The 23753-nt window shown below is 41.1% G+C and overlaps 1 protein-coding gene across 2 annotated transcripts in view; it reads left to right on the top strand.

Annotated features, from left to right (window-relative positions):
• The window catches only part of ESS2 (ess-2 spliceosome associated protein), a 28335-nt gene extending 4853 nt beyond the window's left edge, over positions 1-23482 (top strand). Inside the window, exons 2-10 of one of the 2 annotated variants that reach the window (XM_077461611.1) lie at positions 3230-3395; positions 8570-8653; positions 10829-10998; positions 12132-12249; positions 13734-13867; positions 13972-14074; positions 14192-14301; positions 17837-17952; positions 21953-23482. In XM_077461611.1, coding sequence (XP_077317737.1) covers positions 3230-3395; positions 8570-8653; positions 10829-10998; positions 12132-12249; positions 13734-13867; positions 13972-14074; positions 14192-14301; positions 17837-17952; positions 21953-22238 — 1287 coding nt within the window. In that variant the 3' untranslated portion in view covers positions 22239-23482. Of the gene's footprint in view, positions 1-3229; positions 3396-8569; positions 8654-10825; positions 10999-12131; positions 12250-13733; positions 13868-13971; positions 14075-14191; positions 14302-17836; positions 17953-21952 lie in introns of both variants that reach the window. The other variant, XM_077461609.1, reaches the window with a different exon arrangement.
• Positions 23483-23753: the final 271 nt, after the last annotated feature.

The raw sequence follows: 23753 nt of genomic DNA, 5'->3' as shown, positions 1-23753 counted from the left end.
AATTTTGAAGAGGGACATGTTAGGTATCTATTTACTCAGCGTAACTTCATCTTTCATTTTATGCAAAAATTGGGCTAACTTTACTGTTTTTTTTTTTTTTTTTTCAGCACAAAACTGTTTTTCCCCCCAAAAAAACGCGTTTGAAAAATTGCTGCGCAAATACCGTGTGAGATAAAAATTTGCAACGACCACCATTGTATTCTCCAGGGTCTTTGTTAAAAAAAAATATATAATGTTTTGGGGTTCTGTGTAATTTTCTAGCAAATAAATGATGATTTTTACATGTAGGGAGAGAAATGTCAGAATTGTCCTGGGTGCTCCAGAACGCCTGATGGCGCTCCCTGCATTTTGGGTCTCTGTATATGGCCATGCTGTGTAAAAGTCTCACACATGTGGTATCGCCGTACTCGGGAGTAATAGCAGAATGTGTTTTGGGGTGTAATTTGTGGTATGCATATGCTGTGTGAGAAATAAACTGATAATATGACAATTTTGTGGGAAAAAAAAAGGAAAAAAAATCTTGATTTTGCAAAGAATTGTGGGAAATAATGACAACTTCAAAAAACTCATCATGCCTCTTACTAAATACCTTGGAATGTTTTCTTTCCAAAAAGGGGTCATTTGGGGGGTATTTGTACTTTTCTGGCATGTTAGGGTCTCAAGAATTGAAATAGGCCGTCAGTACTTCAGGTGTGATCAATTTTCAGATATTGGCACCATAGCTTGTGGACTCTATAACTTTCACAAAGACCAAATAATATCCACCAATTTGTACTTATTTTTACCAAAGATATGTAGTAGTATAAATTTTGGCCAAAATTTATGAAGAAAAAATTACTAATCTGCTACATTTTATAACAGAAACAAAGGAAAATTCATTTTTTCACCGAATTTTCGGTCTTTTTTCTTTTATAGCACAAAAAATAAAAAACTGAGAGGTGATTAAATACCACCAAAAGAAAGCTCTATTTGTGTGAAAAAAAAGGACAAAAATTTCATATGGGTACAGTGTTGCATGACTGAGTAATTGTCATTCAAAATGTGAGAGCACCAAAAGCTGAAAATTGGTCTGGTTATTAAGGGTGTTTAAGTGCCCAGTGGTCAAGTGGTTAAGAAAGGGGGACTGCATGCATGCAGACGGTTTTACCTTTTAAAGTGTAAGTCCACCCTAACACTAAAATCCCTGCATCTACAGGCATCCACGATCTAACACTAACCTATTTAGCCCTGTAATGAAGAAATCGGTATACACACCTTATCCAGTCTCCAGCAGCAGAAGCTCTGCAGAGGACACAACCGTCAACGGCTGTGAAATGAATGGGGAGTGACGTCACCCATAGACTTGCTATGGGGCTTCCATTGTCGGATGTGTCCTCTGTCCACAGCGAAGCCGCAGCTGAAAGCTCAGCATGGGATCGGGCCGGATCTGCTCTAAAAAAAGGTATGCATGCTGATTTCATCTTTACAGGACTAGATAGATAGATAGATAGATAGACTGTTAGATCATGGATGTCTGTAGATGCAGGGATTTTAATCTTAGGGTGGAGGGGCAGGGATCAGCTGCTGAGAGACTGAGGTGGCCAATCCCTACCTCTCCACAGCTCAGTGCTCCAGTGAGCGTGGAAAAGCAGCGAGGAGAGCTGCTGATTTATAGTCAGCAGCTCTCCTCTCGGGATCTGTGAGAACTGAGCCATCGGCGGTGTTCAGTGGCTCCGTTCTCAGTGTAGAGACACCAGGGGACAGATGCAGCATCGGTCCCATGCTGCATCCACCTAGGTAAGTATAAAAGGGGAAAAAAAAAAAACATACTTCTCTTTTAAATAATTTTAACAATTCTAAGATTGATTGCATAGTTAGAATGTAATGTGTAATGTGAGCCAAAAAAAACATTTTTTTAAGCCTTACTGAATTTTAGTTTTTTAAAGTATAACTAAACGATATATATAATTTTTTTTTGTGTTACTTTTTAATAGAGTGAAAAGGAATTAGAACATCTGTTTTTATTGTTGTCTGGTCCCCTGTTTGGGATATTCACCCTCTCTATTTTTCCTATGTACTATTTGAAAGGATTTCCTGTCACTTCCTGATTTTGGCTAGGACAGGAAATGAAAGAAAATCTCCCCAATTAAACACAGATGGCAAAAATAAAACTGCCAGTGGTTATATCCTCCCTATCCAAAATGAAAACTTTTTGCCTTTAGTTCTACTTTAAGGGGACAGTGCTAATTTCCAGGTGCCAGATTCACCAGTGACAATGTCCAGGATTTTTCCAGCCCTGCAGCAAGGGCAGTGTTGAGCAATGTGACAATTGTTGAGGAAGCAGTCGCATGTTCTGTGCAGAAGGTAATGTTTACTGTCCAAAGCTTTTGGCCTGTTCTGTCCAAACACAATCTTTTGGAATGGACTGCGTGATTACACATTATAGTCTATTTAGGATTGGGTGGCCTTTAATGAAGAACTCTTACTTCATTTTTTTTCTTTGTTCTGTCCCCCAGGAGACAAAATGCATATAGTACCATCCTTGTTCCTGCATGTTTTGTAAGTCTAGCTACAAGGTCAGACAGAATGCCTCCCTTCCCCTTAGCGGCTGTAAAAACAATGTCATTTTCATTTTGATAACTGGTGCTTATCTCTGGCTCCTGTCACTTTCCATAGAAGAGCAGTGGCAGGAGGAATGCAAGGGGGGGGGGATGTTTTTCAGCTTCCTGTCTCTCTGCATTTCTCTTGCCTCTGCTTGTCTCCAGCCAGTGCTTGAAACTCAGACAAGCTCTGATTATTAAACAGCCATCTCCTTGTTAGCTACATTGTAGGATGGCTGTGGAAAGAGAGGCTGCACCTTGTGTATGTTCTAGTAGCTAGGCTTACAAAGCATGACGAAATATGGCATAAAGTACTAGATGTATTTCCCCCCCCCCTGGGGACAGAGCACTGAAACAAATTTGAAATGAGCGCTCTCCTTTAATGGTTTGGACCTTCCAGGGTGATGGAGGTGTTTATAATCGAGTCAAGCAGAGTTTCCCTGGGAACTCAATCAAATCCCTACCCTGTCCCTTCTGTCACTGTGACACCTCTTATTGTGCTTTTATCCTTTTACTGGGATCTTCTTTCTATAAAAATTGTGAGCAGATAGTTGAAGATTTTTGTCAAGCCAGAAAGTTACTTAGCCTCTAGAATGATCTCTTGAGGCAAGGTTTATGTAGTCATTATTGTTTGTTTATATCCCCTATAGAACCTGCAGAAAATCATCCAGAGAGATTTCTTTCCTGATGTAGAAAAGCTGCGGGCTCAGAAGGAATACTTGGAGGCAGAAGAGTCTGGAGATCTTGAGAAGATGAGGCAGATAGCTATCAAGATTGGGACATCAGCGAGGTGGTCTAGAGATTCTCCATTACCTTGTAAGTAAATCTGACAAGCTATTGTAGTTCTTACCAGAACATCTATGAACTCTTTAGCAGTCCACACACCTGTAATGATCTGATCTTTCTAAGAAGCAATTAAAGTGGTTGTAAACCCTCACATATACCCAGTGAAGTGACTGGCCTCAGGTGATACACAGAGATGAAACCAATCCTCCTACATATAGGGTTTTGAAAAAGTATTCATACCCTTGACATTTTCCACATTTTGTCATGTTACAACCAAAAACATAAAACTGTATTTTATTGGAATTTTGGGTAATGGACCAACACAAAGTGGCATAAAATTTTAAAGTGGAAGGAAACTGATAAATGATTTTCATTTTTTTATACAAATAAATATGTGAAAAGTGTGGCGTGCATTTGTATTCCGCCCTCCCGAGTCAATTCTTTTGTAGAACCACCTTTCACTGCAATTACAGCTGCAAGTCTTTTTGGATATGTCTCTATCAGCTTTGCACATCTAGAGAGTAACATTTTTGCCCATTCTTTGCAAAATAGCTCAAGCTCTGTCAGATTGGATGGAGAGCATCTGTGGACAGCAATTTTCAAGTCATAGATTCTCAATTGGATTTAGGTCTGCACATAGCGTTTTACTTTTAGGCCAAAAAGTGCTTTGTCCCCCACATGGCTTCTCGCAAACTGCAAACTGGAATTCTTATGGCTTTCTTTCAATAATGGCTTTCTTCTTGCCACTCTTCCATAAAGGCCAAATTTGTGGAGTGCACGACTTATAGTTGTAACCCAAAAAAATACAGCGCTATTCTTCAATGAAATATTGATAAATAAAATTGTGTGAAAAAATTCTACCGTGAGTGCAGCAGCAACTTTATAAGTGAGATACCCACAAACCAAATCCTAGTTAATTTTCAAAAAGCTGCGCTAAAATTGATCCAAAAATTATTTGTGAAAAATAAAGTAAAGAGAAACGGTATTAAACAATATTATACCAAACTCTAATTAAAAGAATGTGTATATTCAAAAAATAATCAAAAAATAGTCCATATCACCATCTACACACAAAAAAATGCATTTCATATAGAAAAATAGATTCTTTTTGATTGTAGTTTCCACCGTGAAACACACCACACCGGTAAAGGAAAAAGGTGTCCTCAAAGATGCAGAAAACAGAATTCCACCACCAATATTACTGCCACTTACCAGCTAGACTGGTCCCATCACAGAGACCAGATATGGCCACAATAAGAAAGCATTCCTTCTGCGCATGGACCACCAGGAGGATAAAGCTCTGTTCAGACGTTTGGACAGGTCCTACGGCCACACCACTCATTGCCCGGCACATACAGAAACAAGAAGGGTCGCCATAGTGTAGTAAATTCTTACGTTTAATAAATAAATAAAAGGTTGCACTTACATCCAACTGAGAAAACAGTTCGCTGTGTTACAAACAACAATATTGCCGGCCGGCTTCGTAAACTCTGCCCGTTGCTTCCGGGTTCAACGTGGAACGCGGTGACGTCAATACGCCACTCCTCCCTACGCCGTTTCGTCACAACTGACGTCTTCCAGGGGCACGGGCGGCGCATTGACTCACCGCATTAAATAACACTACAAATGATTAGTTCCGCCCCACTCTGAGCTTCTGAAGGCCATGTCAAGTAATGGCAGATCACAGTAACGTAATGGGCAGGTATGCAAATGTTATCTCCACATACTTTCCACTATATTATGAACGATCAGATCCTAAGGCTACCTACCTAAACGAAAAGTTCAATTTGCATTTAAAAACGAACGATATTTAAAACCGAATGGAAATAATCCTAAATAAAAAATCTTTAATAAAAAATCTTTTTTCTCCTCTTTTTTTTTTTTTTTTTTTTATGCCCCCAGTCTTGCCAATTTGTTTCTAGCTAAGTGGGAGGAGGACGTCGTCTATAAGGATAGGAGTCCTCACCTGGCCTTTTGGGCTAGGTATATAGACGACGTTCTCCTCCTATGGGATGGGACTGTTCTGGAGCTGGAGGAATTTTTCGGATATTTAAACAATAACGAGAGGGGTATAAAGTTTACATATGAGGCGAGCCAAGAAAAAATAAATTTTTTGGATCTAACCATCTGTAAAAGTGCTGATACTCTTAAAACCGTCTCTTTTTTTAAGAAGAAGGATAGGAATGCGTTTATTCCTAAAGGGAGCTGCCATCATGATGTTTGGTTGGATTTGGTTCCAAAGAGCCAATTTTTAAGAATGAGGCGAAATTGCACTGATCTTACTGACTAGAAGTTTCAGGCAGATATTATTAAAAATAGGCTAATTGAGAAGGGATATGAAGTTGAGACATTAAATCAGATAATGCAGCAAATAGGAGAAATCGATCGCTCTACCTTACTAACCGCAGGTCAGAACAACAAGAAGGGGAGGGAGAGACCAGTTATACCCTTCATCACTACCTTTTCAACCCAACATTACCTTATCAAAAAACTGCTTCGCAAACATTGGCACTTGCTGGGCAATGACAGGATTATTAAAACTTTCCTACCAGCCAGACCACAGTTGGTTTTCAGGGGAGTTCCTTCGCTTCGGGATATAATTGCCCCAAATGTCGTTGATCCGCCCACTAAGAAGATCTCTTTCTTTCAGAATATGTCTGGGTATCATCAGTGTCGCAGATGTCAAATCTGCGCACTGAACAAAAACAAACAGAGGAAAACGGAATCATTTTTTTCCACGAGTACATCTAGAGAACATAAAATTGAACCGTTCATTACGTGTAGTTCCACAGGGGTGGTGTATCTTTTACAATGTCCCTGTGGTTTTCAATATATAGGCAGGACTAAACGCACCATGCAGGTGCGTTTTAGGTGAACATCTAACCAATATACGAAATGGTTTCAGGTTTCATTCAGTGTCAAAACATTATGCTATTCACCATAATCGTAACCCGGCGAACACATTGTTCCTGGGAATAGATAAGTATAGTGCTCACTGGAGGGGAAGCTCTCTGGTGAGAGAATTATCTAGGTTGGAGATGAATTGGATACATAGGGTACGGTGCTATACCCCGTATGGTCTTAATGTAGAAGTGGATGTTAACGCTTTTATTGATAACAGTTAGCTGGTAATTGAGTAAATGAAATACTGTGAACCCACTGTGAGTTTTTGATAGGCCCAAGTCAAAGTCTTTTTTGTATATCCTCTTGGATATGCAAATGTAAGTGGGCAAAAAGAATCCCTTTGTTTTTGTGTTTGGTGCTGTTTTGTTGCTGCTTTTTAGGTAAAGGAGGGAATAGCGCAAAATAATAAAAAGCACCTTGAGTTTTTTGAGGTTTTTTCGTATTAGAACAACGTTTTCTTTTTGGTACCACGAATATGGGGAACCTATATTTTATATGGGTAACTCAAGGTGACCAATAAGAAATACACAAAACATTCTGTACAATAAATTCATTTATGAAAGTTCTTTGAATCAAATATGATATATATATATATACTCTATGGGATACTTCCCGTGATGTGTATATTATTGGCTGGTAGTCCTAGAGGGTTTTTTTATTTAGTTAATGATGTTATTCTTCATAATATGATAATAATTTTTAATTTTTAATCTTCAATTTTTATTTTAAATAATTATATTGTTTTGTTCTATTTTTTATATATACATATTTTTTCTGCAATACATTAAATCTTAATACTGATCTGAATACACCAACCGATATTAAGTATGGTGTACGCTTCTGATATTGAGTCAGAGGTACGGTAATTCTTGCCCTGATTTAATGTCCTTTTTTTCAGATTCAGATATATAAAAAAGAGGAGAAAAAAGATTTTTGATTTAGGATTATTTCCATTCGGTTTTAAATATCGTTCGTTTTTAAATGCAAATTGAACTTTTCGTTTAGGTAGGTAATGTAAGCCTTAGGATCTGATCGTTCATAATATAGTGGAAAGTATGTGGAGATAACATTTGCATACCTGCCCATTATGTTACTGTGATCTGCCCTTACTTGACATGGCCTTCAGAAGCTCAGAGTGGGGCGGAACTAATCATTTGTAGTGTTATTTAATGCGGTGAGTCAATGCGCCGCCCGTGCCCCTGGAAGACGTCAGTTGTGACGAAACGGCGTAGGGAGGAGTGGCGTATTGACGTCACCGCGTTCCACATTGAACCCGGAAGCAACGGGCAGCGTTTACGAAGCCGGCCGGCAATATTGTTGTTTGTAACACAGCGAACTGTTTTCTCAGTTGGATGTAAGTGCAACCTTTTATTTATTTATTAAACGTAAGAATTTACTACACTATGGCGACCCTTCTTGTTTCTGTATGTGCCGGGCAATGAGTGGTGTGGCCGTAGGACCTGTCCAAACGTCTGAACAGAGCTTTATCCTCCTGGTGGTCCATGCGCAGAAGGAATGCTTTCTTATTGTGGCCATATCTGGTCTCTGTGATGGGACCAGTCTAGCTGGTAAGCGGCAGTAATATTGGTGGTGGAATTCTGTTTTCTGCATCTTTGAGGACCCCTTTTTCCTTTACCGGTGTGGTGTGTTTCACGGTGGAAACTACAATCAAAAAGAATCTATTTTTCTATATGAAATGAATTTTTTGGTGTGTAGATGGTGATATGGACTATTTTTTGATTATTTTTTGAATATACACATTCTTTTAATTAGAGTTTGGTATAATATTGTTTGATACTGTTTCTCTTTACTTTATTTTTCACGACTTATAGTTCTGTGAAATCATTTCATTTTTGGGTATTATCTTTCATAATAATGAAATGTATAATGATTGCATTGTACATCTCCTCCCCCTTCCTTTTTTTTTTTTTTTTTTTTTTTTTTTTATGGTCTGTACTAAAAATAAAAATGTAACGATTAGATATTTTTAGGTTTGGTTAAAAATCAAATCTTGTATATGAATATTTCATAGTGTTCAGTCCAGCCAAAAAGTGTTGCTTTGGGCTCCTTTCTAACACAAGCAAATGAGTCCAACTCATAGACTCTCAGACAGCTCAGTTTAGGGTTTCAGCCATAGAAAGCATGCCGAAAGGCAGAGGCCTCTCTTTGGCTAACTTATAAATTCTAATTTAGTTGTATTGTAATTTTTTTAAATAGAAAGTATAACTTTTTCATTAATTTGTACAGTCTAAAAAAATGCGTGTGGTGCAACTCACTTATGTATTATGTTCAATCTTTAGATGTTACACCTGCCACATTTGAAACACCTGCTGGTATTCCTGGTACCCCTTCTTTGGCGGCAAAGCACAGAACAGGAGATGAAGGTAAGGCAGCCTTAAGCACTATTCTCATGTACTGTCTAATCACCAAGGTCCTTATCTCCCGATCCGCTCCATAGAATCTACATGCCTGTCTCACCGAACTGTTGGAGGTGTGGACATTTGCAGGATTCCATGCTCCACATTTGATGGGCATGTACCACAATACACTGTTTCTGGTCATGCATCTTCCTCATCTTTGACACTGTCACTGACTCGCACCCTGTTCATCAACCTCTTCTCTTGTACCAGACTCCATCTTCTCAGCTAAAAATTTTTTTTTTTTTTAAAGTCCCCCTTTAAAAAGGCCCCCCCCAAGAGGCCATTCCGTCCAGTGGATCGGTTGAAGTCACCACCATTCCAACTAAGGGAAACTGGCATTGGAGCCGTGCGGCTTTACTGCCCGTTTCCGACTGCGCATGCACGAGTCCTGAGGCGCTCTGTGAATGGCCAGCTTGTCTTCTGGGACACATACATGTCCCAGAAGACAATGGAGGGCTCACCACAGAAGAGGATGTGACTTTCTCTGCCGTGGCTCGGCTGAATCGGAAGTACTTTTAGTACTTCCTAAAAAGGTAAGCTAGAAAATAAAAAAAAAATTTAAATATCCAAAAATGAGGGGTTGAGAGGTGGTCTTTCGTTTAAGGCCACCTCTCAAAATTGGGTGGAACTCTGCTTTAGGCCTCTCCCATCCATACTCATCGTCCCCTTTACTCTGTTTTTTTTCTTTCCATCTGCTTTCTCTTCTCTACATTAATAAGCGCATTTTTTAGTACTTTGAACATCACTTTTCAATTACTAAGTCAAATGTGGGTGTTTGCCCATGATAGCAACAGTACCACATCACTATGATTTTAAGTTTGTCATACACCGCACTCTAATGCCCTGTACACACGGTCGGACATTCCGACCACAAAATCCGTCTGATTTTTTTCAGACGGATTTTGGCCAAAACTTGTGTTGCATACACATGGTCGGTCAAAGTTGACGGAAAATCCGATTGTTTGGAACAAGGTGACATTTGTTGCATACGACGGGACTACGTAGAGGCCAGTATCCAATAGCTTTCGTCTCGTCATTTATTTTGAGCATGCGTGCCACTTTGTCCGTGGCACACATGCCACACGATCGGAAAAAGTCAGACCGGCTTTTGTTGTCGGAAAATTTTAGATCCAGCTGTCAAACTTTTTCCATCTGAATTTCTGACAGAAAAATTCCGATAGCCCACACACGATCGGAATTTCCGACAACATAATCCGATCTGACCTTCTCTGTCTGAATTTCCGACCATGTGTACAGGGCACAAGACCCAGGTAGAGATCCTTGCAAAACAGGCAAGATGTGACTTTAGACCTAAAGCTCTAACATACTTCCCCCTCCACGGGTCCCTGGCAAAAGACCTATGTCAGATACACTTTGTTACTTAATGTCAGGTTGTTCCCTTCTCCTATTGCTTCACTCCAACATGGATAAAATGTGCCTCTTGTTTTTATTTCAGGAATGTTATCTGGAATTGACTTAATTAAGCTTTTCCTGTGTCTGTACTTTTTAAATGAAATTAATAAAGTCTTATTAAAAAAAAAAAAAAAAAAAGCCAAAGCAACAGAATCCTAAAGAAAGTGCTAAGCTTCTCGATATCTCTGTGGGGAAAAAACATCTTGGCTGAAGTTCCACTTTGAGTATAATGTTTTGTTAGCTGGAAAAATGTAAGATTTTTACCAAATCACAATTAATTTTTTACCGATTTAAGGGAAAGTTACCCAAAACCAATGTTTCAGTAATATGTGGATACCATTGTGTTGGAGCCTATACTGGCTGCTCATAGCTCTTTGGAACTTGGGCAATGAGATTTGGAGTTACTGTATGTCTTCTAACATTACTGGCTTTATACTGAAAGAAGTTATTTGGTATTTCCCATCTATGAAGGTTAAAAAAAATAGCTGGTTGTAGGGGAGATCATGATTATCTTATTTGACTAAAAGACAAATTAGGTGCAGATGTATCTGTGCCACATCTTCATGCATGATCTACACATTCACTGTGCAGTAACACTTTGGCTTCCAACCAATAGTTAAATTTTAAATTTCAGGTTTAGCTTTTAATGTTTGTGTATAGGTACATTTTCAGTTGCATACCTATCCTAAATATAAACCCTAAAAACGAATTGCACTTTTACAGCAGAAAGCGAAAAAACAGAAGAGGAAAGTCGGGAGCTTCCCAACCTTGATAATTTTTTAGCAAAACACACTAGTGAGGACAACGCTTCCTTTGAACAAATAATGGAAGTGGCAAAGGAGAAAGAGAGAGCACGGAATTCCTGGCTATATGAAGCTGAAGAAGAGTACAGACAGGCAAGATAATGTTTATATTTGCCTTTTAATGGCTGTACAATGTATGCTTGAATACTTATGTACCTAGTACTCCTATTTTATTTATTTATTTTTTTATTAATATTATTTTACAGGATTTTTATAGTGGCAACAGTTTACGCAGCGCTTTACATTATAAAAGGGAGACACTGCAGTTATAATACAATAAAATACAAGAGGATTACGTTATAACAGTTGATTTCACGTTAATGACATTCAGATTTTATCCCTAGTTGACCGATAGACTGCATTATATTCAGCATGGTGCTGCAGTGGTTAGCATTGTTACTTTACAGATTTGTAATCCTGGGTTTGATTTCCCAGGGGACCATGTATATTGAGATTGTTTGTTCTGATTGTGTGTGTGTTTGTTGTTTTTTTTTTTTTTTTTTGTTTTGTTTTATTTTCCTCCAGGTTATTCACTTTAAAAAAAAAAAATAGTACTAGAAGGATAAAAGACTTTTACCTATATTGCCCATTATTATGTACTGTTTATGCAGGGACATTATATTGTAAGCTTTCCTGGAGATAGGGACTGATGTAACATAAAGTAGATGTTATCCTCAGTTGAAACTATATTTAAAAATGTTCAGTTGATATGGATATCTGGAAATATTGTCAGCATTTATTTTTATATGCCAACATTACCTGTAACAGTCAGGCTTGGTCCAGCCCTTCTACGTGCATTACCCTTCATCTTGGATCATTAATGGCTTGCGGCCTGTTTGGCTTTAGAGAGGCTTGAGAGATGAGAGGGAGACGGGCAAGGTGCAACTACTTACAGAATAGTTGAGATTTAAATATAAATGTGTTGATCAACTATTTGTATATAGTATTATAGTATTCCTTTGCTTATGCATTTTTTAATTATATACTTGGTTACCCAAGTTTGTAACAAGGTTACACTAATTACATTCCTATGTAATGGGCTTTCCTGCTCTTTAGTTATTAAACCTTTTTAATGGTAAGCCTTTATTAATGGAAGCAACCACTTGTACACATGTATGTTTAATACAAATACATAGTGGCTGAAGCTATATTCCAAAAGGGGGAAACTTTATCTAATGTTAATAAATCATTGTAATGTTCTTTCTCTTTCTTTCACTTTTCCCCAGCGGTTTCAGAATAACCTGGCTCTCCCTTCTGCTGAATTGCAAGCCATAGAAAATGTAAAAGCGGGGCTAGACACCTGGGAATACAAAACACATAACTCCCTCATGTACTATCCTGCAGGTGTGTATTCTGACTTGCCTGACTGATGGACTGACTAGGTAGGCTAGTAAGAAATTAAGAACATTTATGATTTTCATACAGAACTAAAATTATTTAAGCCCAACTCTGGGCAAAATTTTTCCCCCCTCACTGCATGGGTCAACTGCTCCTTTTTTCATTTTCCTAGGGGAGAGCACCAAGTTCATGTTAATTTCACTGACTGGTAAAGTGCGTTCGCCCCACAGTCCAGCAATGGACTCTTCTGTCTATGGAGCCCGCTGACGTCAGAAACAGTCCATTTTCAAGTCCGCTGGAGCTTGAGGATGCCGCACTGGTCTTGTGAGGGAAGGATCAGTGGGTCAGTTAAGCATATCTCCACTGTCCTCTCCCCTAGAACAAAATGAGCAGTTAACCTATGCAGTGCTATTTGGTAGTTGGTTCCGACTACTGTGTTGGTTAGGTTTTTTTGTTTTTTGAAATGTGCAAAGAGAGATCACACAAACACTTGTAGGTAAAATTTAAACTACATATAACATTTAATTAAGAAATAACAGATAAAGATAACAAATGTACTAATATTAGAAAATGTAACAAGAATACTTGTAGAATAATCATGCTCTTCCAGTGGTCTCTGCCTGTTTTTCAATGGCTTGGCAGATGATCAGGAAAGGCACATGCTTAAGTTGCGCTATGCTCTCATGTGAGTATGTAGATAAATAAAAATTGATTGATTAGTCCGCTGTTTTAAGGTGATTTTCAAACGTGAAATTAGCACTCGATACACCCAAGAGTTGTAGTTAAAATAGATAAAGCCCTCCACCTCTGCACACACTGCCGCTTACCGACTCCAAATGATCTCCTATTACAGGAAATCGCACTCGCTTGTGGCTTAATACCCAGCCCGGGCCTTTTGAGAGATGCAACTGTGATCCCACCGTCTTCACAGAATGTAATCTTTCAGGGGCACGGTTGCACATTGATCCCCCAAAAAGACATAAAAGGTTCTATAGTACAATATCCTAGGTTACTTTATTTAAATAAGAAGGTATTGCACTTACAGTTAAAACAATAAGAGATTGCAGTATAAACGAGCCGGCCAGCTCTCGATAGCAGCCCGTCACTCCGGGACCTGCATGAACGTAGTGACGTCAGCACGTTGCTCCTCCCCAATGGGCTTTACCACATAGTCAGTTTATAATGACATTCGTATAGCATTAGTTCAGTTATGGTAAATCCATCCTTATGCCTTAACCAGGTTTTGGAGTTGTTCTTATAAATTAGTGAGATACAATCAATGAAAAATAAATCTTTCCATCACATGCACATTTCTGTTGGTAGTTTTTAAAGGAAACCATAACATATTATGAAAGGATGATGTTTACAAAACGGACACCTTGGATCTTCTATCGAAACACTAAGAAAGTTTGACTATATGTACAGAGTTTGGAGTGACTCTTAATTGTGCTGGAAAAAAAAAAGGTTCTTTACAGTAATATCTTTTACAGGTGTCCCAGATAATGATCTCATCTTCAAAAAACCTCGAGAGGTGGTCCATAGAAACACACGTTTCCAGAAGGACCCATTTAGTCAAGCCTTGAGTAAGACACAGCTCCAACAAGCAGCTGCCTTGAATGCACAAGTAAGGCACTTTTTTATTTATTTATTTTTTTTATTGCTTTTGTCTGCTTTCTTGGAGTGTATTTGACTCAGTAATCAATTGTTTTTTTTTCTTTCTGTGTACAGTATAAACAAGGGAAGGTTGGCCCTGATGGGAAGGAACTGATACCACAGGAATCCCCAAAAGTCAATGGCTTTGGATTTGTGGGCACTCCATCACCTGCTCCTGGTATGTACATAGCAAATTTATGTTGGTCTAGTCATAGAAGATTTGTACTTTTTAGATGGGCAAAACAGAACCATGGTCCTAATCTAGCAACAAAATGTCATTGTTTTATCATTACAGGAGTTGATGAGTCCCCTTTAATGACATGGGGTGAGGTTGAGAGCACCCCTTTTCGTTTAGATGGTTCAGAGACCCCATATTTGGAAAAGGCACCTGGTCCATCATTTAAGGTACACGTAATGTATATCTTCTTTTCAACGCAATGGGGGAGATTTACTAAAACTGGAGCACTCAGAATCTGGTGTAGCTGTGCATGGTATTCAATCGGCTTCTAAGTTCAACCTGTTCAATTAAAGGATAAGTTCACCTTTAAAATAAATGTACATCTTTTTGCACATCGTGGGCGCTATGCAGAGCTCTTGCAGGCTCTTTGTGTAAGCTGTATGGCCGTACATCTCGTATGCAAGGGCTGCCGAACCTTGTAGCTTTCGATTTACAGAACGATTGATGCAGACGGGAAGGCGGGCAGAGCCCTGCATGGGCACATTCTTTGCCAATTCTGACAGTGAGCAGGGTGAGGAGAAGATCCCCCCCCGCCTCCTGTGACGTTGGGGGGGGGGGGTTGCAGGAAGCCAGTGGATGTGTGACATGTTACAAAAGTTAAACTTCTCCTTTTAAGCTTTGACAATAAAACCTAGAAGCTGTTTGGTTTCTATTCAGAGCTGCACCAGATTTTGCACTCTCCAGTTTTAGTTTGCAGCAACGGGTGGGATGTGTTCTTTTCATATTTAAATACACAACTCCTCATGACTAAGCTTTACGTGTTTCCTGTTTTTGTCCTAGGTAATGCTGCGCATTGTTTGCAATAAATAGCAGTGTAAATACCTTGTTTTAATTAAAACATTTATTTTTCCTAATGGTCACTTGATCGCACACGTGACCCTTCCCACTGATCTAAGGGCCCCTTATTCCTGTCGTGGGATCCTTTATTATCGTCCCGCAGTGGGCCCAATTCCTGCCATCTTGGACTCTCCGCTCGGTGGCGGAACGCCAGGGCCCAGTTGCAAGTGCAATAATTTATTTTTTTATATTTTTCACAATTTTTTTTTTTTTTTAGGAGCCCATTTGGGGGACTTTGGTGAAATATCAGGGGTCTAAACAGTAGGGATGCACCGAATGGGTTTTTTGGTGCCGAAACCGATACCGAAAATGAAAAATACACTAGGCCGAAAACCGATACCGAAACAGCACCGATACCGAAAATGACTGTTTTTAAAAAATATTTTTATACAGGAGGTGGTCAGAGACTGGGGACATGGTACAGGAGGTGGTCAGAGACTGGGGACATGGTACAGGAGGTGGTCAGAGACTGGGGACATGGTACAGGAGGTGGTCAGAGACTGGGGACATGGTACAGGAGGTGGTCAGAGACTGGGGACATGGTACAGGAGGTGGTCAGAGACTGGGGACATGGTACAGGAGGTGGTCAGAGACTGGGGACATGGTACAGGAGGTGGTCAGAGACTGGGGACATGGTACAGGAGGTGGTCAGAGACTGGGGACATGGTACAGGAGGTGGTCAGAGACTGGGGACATGGTACAGGAGGTGGTCAGAGACTGGGGACATGGTACAGGAGGTGGTCAGAGACTGCATGCATGGTACAGGAGGTGGTCAGAGACTGCATGCATGGTACAGGAGGTGGTCAGAGACTGGGGACACGGTACAGGAGGTGGTCAGAGACTGGGGACACGGTACAGGAGGTGGTCAGAGACTGGGGACACGGTACAGGAGGTGGTCAGAGACTGGGGACACGGTACAGGAGGTGGTCAGAGACTGGGGACACGGTACAGGAGATGGTCAGAGACTGGGGACACGGTACAGGAGATGGTCAGAGACTGGGGACATGGTACAGGAGGTGGTCAGAGACTGGGGACATGGTACAGGAGGTGGTCAGAGACTGCATGCATGGTACAGGAGGTGGTCAGAGACTGCATGCATGGTACAGGAGGTGGTCAGAGACTGCATGCATGGTACAGGAGGTGGTCAGAGACTGGGGACACGGTACAGGAGATGGTCAGAGACTGGGGACACGGTACAGGAGATGGTCAGAGACTGGGGACACGGTACAGGAGATGGTCAGAGACTGGGGACACGGTACAGGAGATGGTCAGAGACTGGGGGCACGGTACAGGAGATGGTCAGAGACTGGGGACACGGTACAGGAGATGGTCAGAGACTGGGGACACGGTACAGGAGATGGTCAGACTGGGGACACGGTATAGGAGATGATCAGAGACTGGGGACGTGGTACAGGAGATGGTCAGAGACTGGGGACGTGGTGGTATCGAAGATGGTCAGACTGGGGACATGGTACAGGAGATGGTCAGAGACAGAGGACGTGGTACAGGAGGCATCCCCCATTAAAGCCAGTGTGTCCCCATTGCAGCCAGTGTGTCCCCATTGCAGCCAGTGTGTCCCCATTGCAGCCAGTGTGTCCCCATTGCAGCCAGTGTGTCCCCATTGCAGCCAGTGTGTCCCCATTGCAGCCAGTGTGCCATTTTGCAGCCAGCCTGTGCACTGTGTGCAGGGAAGAGAGCCGCCTCCGTCGCCTGTTTGATAACAGCGCCGGGAACATCACAGCTTTCATTTCAATTGCTGTGTGTTCCCGGCCGTGCGCCGTCACACGCAGCCCCTCCCCCTTGTCCGTGCACTTTTATAGACAGATCATCCGTCCAATCCTGCGGATGATCTGTCTATCTAAGTGCCCGGACAAGGGGGAGGGGCTGCGTGTGACGGCGCACGGCCGGGAACACACAGCAATTGAAATGAAAGCTGTGATGTTCCCGGCGCTGTTATCAAAAATGCGGCCGAGGTGGCTCTCCTGCGCTATGATCGGCGTCACCAGGTGCGGGGGGGCGGAGCCCCGCCCCCAGGCCACGCCCCATTTTCGGCTCCATTATCGGCCGTTTTTCTCTTTCGGCAAATTGCCGAAAGGGGCATTTTCGGCCGATATGTTTCGGTGGCCGAAATTTCGGTGCATCACTACTAAACAGACATCTGATGTTCCACAGCCCTCAATCTCCGTCTCTGCAGCCTTAGCTGCTCAGAATTAATGGGCAGGAATAGCTCTGTACAGAGCTTCCTATTCATTCACAAACTGAAGTGGTCGGTAAATTGCATAATTACCTGCCCTTTCCCTGCACTCCATGACATATCCCTAACGGGGGGAGTGTTCCAGTAGAGCAGACGGGGCTGTCGTCTCCCACAAAGCACATGTATGTTAGAGAACCATTATGCATTAAACTATGCCTTGTGGTGCATAGGCTGCCTTATCACAGTGCAATTAATAACATTGTTAAACACATCCTGGAGCTTTATGATCTCAGTTACTGAGGAACAAGAGACTGCTTAACTGCAGGTATTTTGTTCAGTATTCTATGGCAAAAAAGATTATTAACAATAATGCAAATTATTAAAATATCCAACAGGCACACATTTTCTATTACAAACGTAATGAAAAATGGCTTTTTTAGAATTTTTTTTTTTTTTTTTTTTATATTATTTCACAGGCATTTAGTGAAGTCTGAGACTTGAGGTCAGAAAATATGGCCCATGGTCTTCTAATCTATAGGGGTGCCATCAGACTCTGCTGGCCAAGGCTTGCCTGTGGTATCATACTTGGCCTCTGATGTGTGTGGGCATTTTTTACAAAACTAATAACAGCCTTTCCAATGCTTTGATATTCTTATACTGTGTTGTAATAGATTCTGGAACCAGGCCGCAGGGAGCGGTTGGGTCTGAAAATGGCCAATGAGGCAGCAGCAAAGAACAGAGCGAAAAAACAGGAAGCATTAAGAAAAGTGACAGAGAATCTAGCTAGGTAAGTACAGACACTATAATTACAGTGGCCTAAAAAAATATTCACACCCCTTGAAATTTTCAATGTTTTGTCACAGTATAACCAAAAACGTAAATGTATTTTATTGGGATTTTATGTGATAGACCAACACAAAGTGGCACATAATTGTAAAGCGGAAGGAAAATGATAAATGGTTTTACATATACATTTTTTGAATTCTTTTTTTTTTTTTTTTTTTTTTTACAAATATCTGAAAAGCGTGGCATGCATTTGTATTCAGCCCTCTTTACTCTGATACCGCTAACTAAACTCTAGTGGAACCAATTGCCTTCAGAGGTCACCTAATTAGTAAATAGAGTCCACCTGCGTGTAATTTAATCTCAGTATAAATACAGCTGTTTTGTGAAGCCCTCAGAGGTTTGTTAGAGAACCTTGGTGAACAAACAGCATCATGAAGGCCAAGGAACACACCAGACAGGTCAGGGATAAAGTTGTGGTGAAGTGCAAAGCAGGGTTAGGTTCTAAATATTCCAAGCTTTGAAAGTCTCACAGAGCACTGTTCAATCCATCATCTGAAAATGGAAAGATTATGGTACAACTGCAAACCTACCAAGACATGACCAACCACCTAAACTGACAGACCAAATATGGCCTTTATGGAAGAGTGGCAGGAAGAAAGCGTTTGTTGAAAGCCATAAGAAGTTCCATTTGCAGTTTGTGAGAAGCCATGTGGGGGGGAACACAGCAAACATGTGGAAGAAGATGCTCTGGTCAGGTGAAACCAAATTTGAACTTTTTGGCCTAAAAACAAAACACCATGTGTGGTGGAAAACTGACACTGCACATCACCCTGAACACACCACCCACACTGTGAAACATGGTGGTGGCAGCATCATGTTGCGGGGATGCTTTTCTTCAGCAAGGACAGGGAAGCTGGTCAGAGTTGATGGGATGATGGATGGAGCCAAATACAGGGCAATCTTAGAAGAAAACCTGTTAGAATCTGCAATCATAGAAAAAACTGCACCCTGGTGAAGTCACGAGGTACATGATGTAACGCGTAGGACGTAAGCACGCAACCGGAAGTAATCACTGCGAACCGGAAGTCGTTACCTGTGACCGGAAGTAAACATCGTAATACCGGAAGTAACGTAGGTGGTAGCGGCGCACGCCAAAGTACTATTTGCCTGGCTTTTTTTATACTAAATGTAAGCAGCCATTTTTAAGCCTATTAAATTTCGTTTATGTATTGGAGTAATACACTATTGGAGTTTTTTTACTCTTCATGTGGATACTGTCTACTCTTATGAGTATTCCTCCCACATCACACTGGACGCTCAGCTCTGCAGCTAACACAGTGCTATGGATCCATAAGCCTACATAGATGACCAAAGCACTAATTTAAGGCTTCATTTAATTGCCTTTAAGGTAAGAGCGCTGTGAGCACGGGGAATGCACCAGTGGAACCTCTACTATTGCACAAAAGTGGGAATTTCGTTAACAAGAGCACGTGCACCTACTTGGATGTTATCCTTGGAATACTTATTTATATTAGCGACTCTTGCACACTTTTTTTTAGCACTTTACAATTTTTTGCACTTTATGGACTATTAGCATACTCATAGCACTTTATTGACTGTCAGGACTGTAACGGCTCCCCTAATATAAAGGGGGTTAACGCCGTTTGCGATGTTCCCTCTTCTGGACACACATCCACTTGCTACCAATATCCACAGCTAAACGACCCTTTCCTATAGGAGCCGATCCCTCTGGCAAAAAGACGAGACGCACTCTGTCCCTTCTGTAGTAGGAAAGACTTTATTAAAAGCCAACATTGTAACTTTTATACACAATTCAAGGCACATGCTTTACCATGAACAAGAGCCCAGCTCCACCCACACATCCCAAGACGTCTGCTAGGCTTCAAACGATCCCACCCAATACACATCTTTTCACAAAGGGTTAGCAGCCAGTCTGTCTGGCACTTTACAATACACACAAGGACAGACTTAAATGAACAATGGAAATGCAAAACAACTTAATTCCTCACAGCAATGACACTTAACCCCCACATACAATATACATCCAAGTTATATACAATGTATTATACAGCCTTGAATATGGCTATCACAGACCATATCGGGGGTTTCTTTTATTCACCCTGTGTCCAAAGTGACCCCACTGTCACAAGGACTTTCTGTCATTTTGAGTATTTATTATATTTGATTGTAATAATTGTTTCCAGAGTTTATTATTGGAGTAAGAGGTTTTGTGCATTATCTGCAAGATTTGCACAAGTTTGTTTCATTATATGTGATTGGTGATCGCTATTGGATTTTGCAGCAATTCCATTTATTTAAAGCGGAGGTCCACCCTAAAGTGGACCTCCGCTCATCGGAACCCTCCCCCCCCTCCCCCCCCTCCGGCGCCACAATTGGAACCTTTCAGGGGGGAGGGGGTACAGAAACCTGTACAGTACAGGTATCTGCACCCACTTCCGGGATAGCTCTCTGCGGAAAGGGGCGTATATTATGCCCCTTTCCGCAAGTCCCGCCCCTTTCCGCAAGTGCCCCGCTGCCTGCTGGCAAAACACACAGATCCCAGAGGCAGCGGGGACCGTCCTTATTGCGCAGCGCGGCTCGCGCATGCGCAGTAGGGAACCGGGAAATGAAGCCGAAAGGCTCCATTTCCTGATTCCCATACCCAAGATGGCGGCAGCACCCGAGAAACGATCTACAGATCGGCTTCGGGTGCCGACATTGCGGGCGCGCTGGACAGGTAAGTGTCACTATTTTAAAAATCAGCAGCTGCAGTATTTGTAGCTGCTGGCTTTAAAAAAAAAAAAAAAAAACGCGGAGTACCGGTGGACTCCCGCTTTAAGCACTAGTAATTTTTAGTAGCGCAGAGTTTTTTTTTTATATATTTCATAGAAAAAAAAACTGTTATACCGCGTACACATGACCGGATTTTTCGTCGGAATCAGTCCATCGGACAATCTGACCATGTGTGGGCTAATCCTGATCGTTTTTCACATAAAAAAATCAGATGGACCTAGAAATAGAACATGTTTCAAATCTGTCCAACGGACTCCATTCCGATCGGGAAAACCGTTCGTCTGTATGCTGGTTCGACGGACCAAATACGACACAAGGAAGCTATTGGCTACTGACTATTGAACTTCCTTTTTTAGTCCCGTCTTATGTCATCTCGTTCTCAATGAACGGCCTTTCGAACGGACTTAGTACATTCGTGTGTGGGCAAGTCCGTTCGTTCAGAAGGTCAGTCGGAACTCTGCCAAAAGTCTGTCGGGAAGACCGCCGGACCTAGTCTGCTCGAAAGTCCGGTCGTGTGTACTCGGCATTAGAGTCTGCAAAAGACGAGATTGGGGCAGAGGTTCACCTAAACTCTAAACATACAGCCAGAGCTACAATGGAATGGTTTTTAAATCAAAGCATATTTATGTGTTGAATGGCCCAGTCAAGATCCAGACCTAAATCCAATTGAGAATCTGTGGCAAGACTTGAAAATTGCTGTTCACAGACGCGCTCCATCCAATCTGACAGAGCTTGAGCTATTTTGCAAAGAAGAATGGGTAAAAATGTCACTCTCTAGATGTGCAAAGCTGGTAGAGACATCCCCAAAACGACTTGCAGCTGTAATTGCAGCGACAGGTGGTTCTACAAAGTATTGACTCGGGGGCTGAATACAAATGTATGCCACACTTTTCACATATTTATTTGTAAAAAAAAAAAAATAGAAAACCATTTATCATTTTCCTTCCACTTCACAATTTGTGCCACTTTGTGTTGGTCTATCACATAAAATCGCAATAAGATACATTTACATTTTTAGTTGTAACATAACAAAATGTGGAAAATTTCAATGGGGGTATGAATACTTTTTCAAGGTACTGTGCAACATTTTGTGGTACTTTTTTATTTTTTTTATTTTAATGTTTGTAGATTTTTTTTTTTTTCAATGTATTGTCTGACATTTTATTGATAAGTGTTTTCTTCCACAGCCTGACACCCAAAGGTCTGAGCCCCTCCATGTCTCCTGCTCTTCAGCGTCTGGTTAATAGGACTTCAAGTAAATACACGGATAAAGCTTTAAGAGCAAGTTACACCCCATCTCCTGCACATACAGGCTTGCATGCCCTGAAGACACCAGGAGGATCTCGTCTAACACCCACTGTAACCCCCACTCCTGGGGCTGCTTCACAGACTCCTACTGTTTCTGATTCCACTACTATTACTGATAACCTGCTGCATTTACCCAAACGAAGAAAAGCATCAGATTTCTTCTGATTTAAAATACTTACACTGTAAATTCTAGACTTTTATAGAGTGGCCTGATTTCTAAGCGACTTGGAAAACAACTTATTGTTATTTCATACAGTCAAGATTAAGGAATTGCAAAATATGTTTAAATCTCTTTTTGGAGATCATTTATATGAAAATGCTAATTTAATAGCAACTACTATGTGTATTTTTTAATTATTATTATTTAAAGGTGGATCTGCTCATTGGGTATTTCACAAAGATGTTAAAGTGACAGTAAACAAGATCCTTTTTTCCCCAAAAATAATTCATACACAATCACTACCTAATGGCCCTGTAATCTATTTATCATGTGTTTTTTTTGCCTCCTTGTAACACCCTCTCTGAGCTGCAGAACCTCTCCTTTTCCCTCTCTTTGTTTGGAATGAACAGTGCACTGCTCTATTTACACTAAATGTCCCATAGTCTATCCCAGGGATGGGCTATAATCGTACATTCAGTGGGACCATGGAGAATGAATATAGCCACCCTCTAACAGCAGCGAAAAAAAAAGAAAGAAATTTGGGGGAGGCTGAGAGCAAAAGAAGGAATTTTTTTTTTTTTTTTTAAGTTAATACATTTTTCTTTTTGAACCAGAATTTAGGATCACGTTAAGAGCCCTTTCACACCGAGGGCAGTTTGCAGGCGCTATAGCATTCGAAATAGTGCCTGCAATCCGCCCTCAAACAGCGGCTCCATTGTTGAGGGCTTTCACACTGGAGCGGTGCGCTGGCGTCCTGCCAGCAGCTTTTTTGGAGCGGTGAAGGAGCGGTGTGTTTACTGCTCCTCCACCGCTGCTCCCCATTGAAATCATACCGCTGGCAAAACGCCGCTATTGCGGGTGGCTTTAACCCTTTCTTGGCCACTAGCGGGGGGGGGGGGGTAAAAGTACCCCGCTAGCGGCCGAAATGCACTGCAAATCCGACAGTAAAACGCCGCCAACGCTATGGGCTTGGCAGTGTGAAAGGGGTCTAAGAATTCAACAAATGTTTTTGTTTTTTCTAGTCCATTTTAAATGCTGTCATTTAGTAACTGTTTGTGTTTTGTTGTTGCAATACCCAATCATATTTGTTTTACTTGAGTCTGCACAGCTACTGCTCAAAAGCAATTTTTGGTTTCTCTACATGGAACAAGTAATGCTTGAAACTCCAAAAACAATATCAAGAAATGCATCAAAATATTTCTGATAAAAAACGCAAAATTTTTAGTATAAAGATCAAATCTTAAATCTTCTTCTGTAATGTTTTTAATTTCTCTCCTGGTGATTTATTAGTTTCTGTAACCTTGAACTTTTAAAAGTAATAGACCTGCCTAAGAGCAGGTACAATCGGAAGTCTATTACTTTTATTGCTAGAGAACCCTTTCCTTTGTGTCTTTTTGAAACAAATTTGAACTTGCTATTTGGGAATTGACTTCAGTACTATGCCCTGCCAACTGACTGCCGAACGTGGCATATGGGGGCGGGGGCATATCACTGGACAGGGATAAGCAGTTGGTCGGGTT

The sequence above is a fragment of the Lithobates pipiens genome, unplaced genomic scaffold, assembly GCF_037356315.1.
Source record: "Lithobates pipiens isolate NorthernLeopardFrog02 unplaced genomic scaffold, aLitPip1_a1.2 Scaffold_3, whole genome shotgun sequence".
In the NCBI taxonomy this organism is placed as follows: Eukaryota; Metazoa; Chordata; class Amphibia; order Anura; family Ranidae; genus Lithobates; species Lithobates pipiens.
The sequence above is the reverse complement of the archived record's forward strand: the minus strand, read 5'-3'. Positions and strand labels throughout refer to the sequence as shown.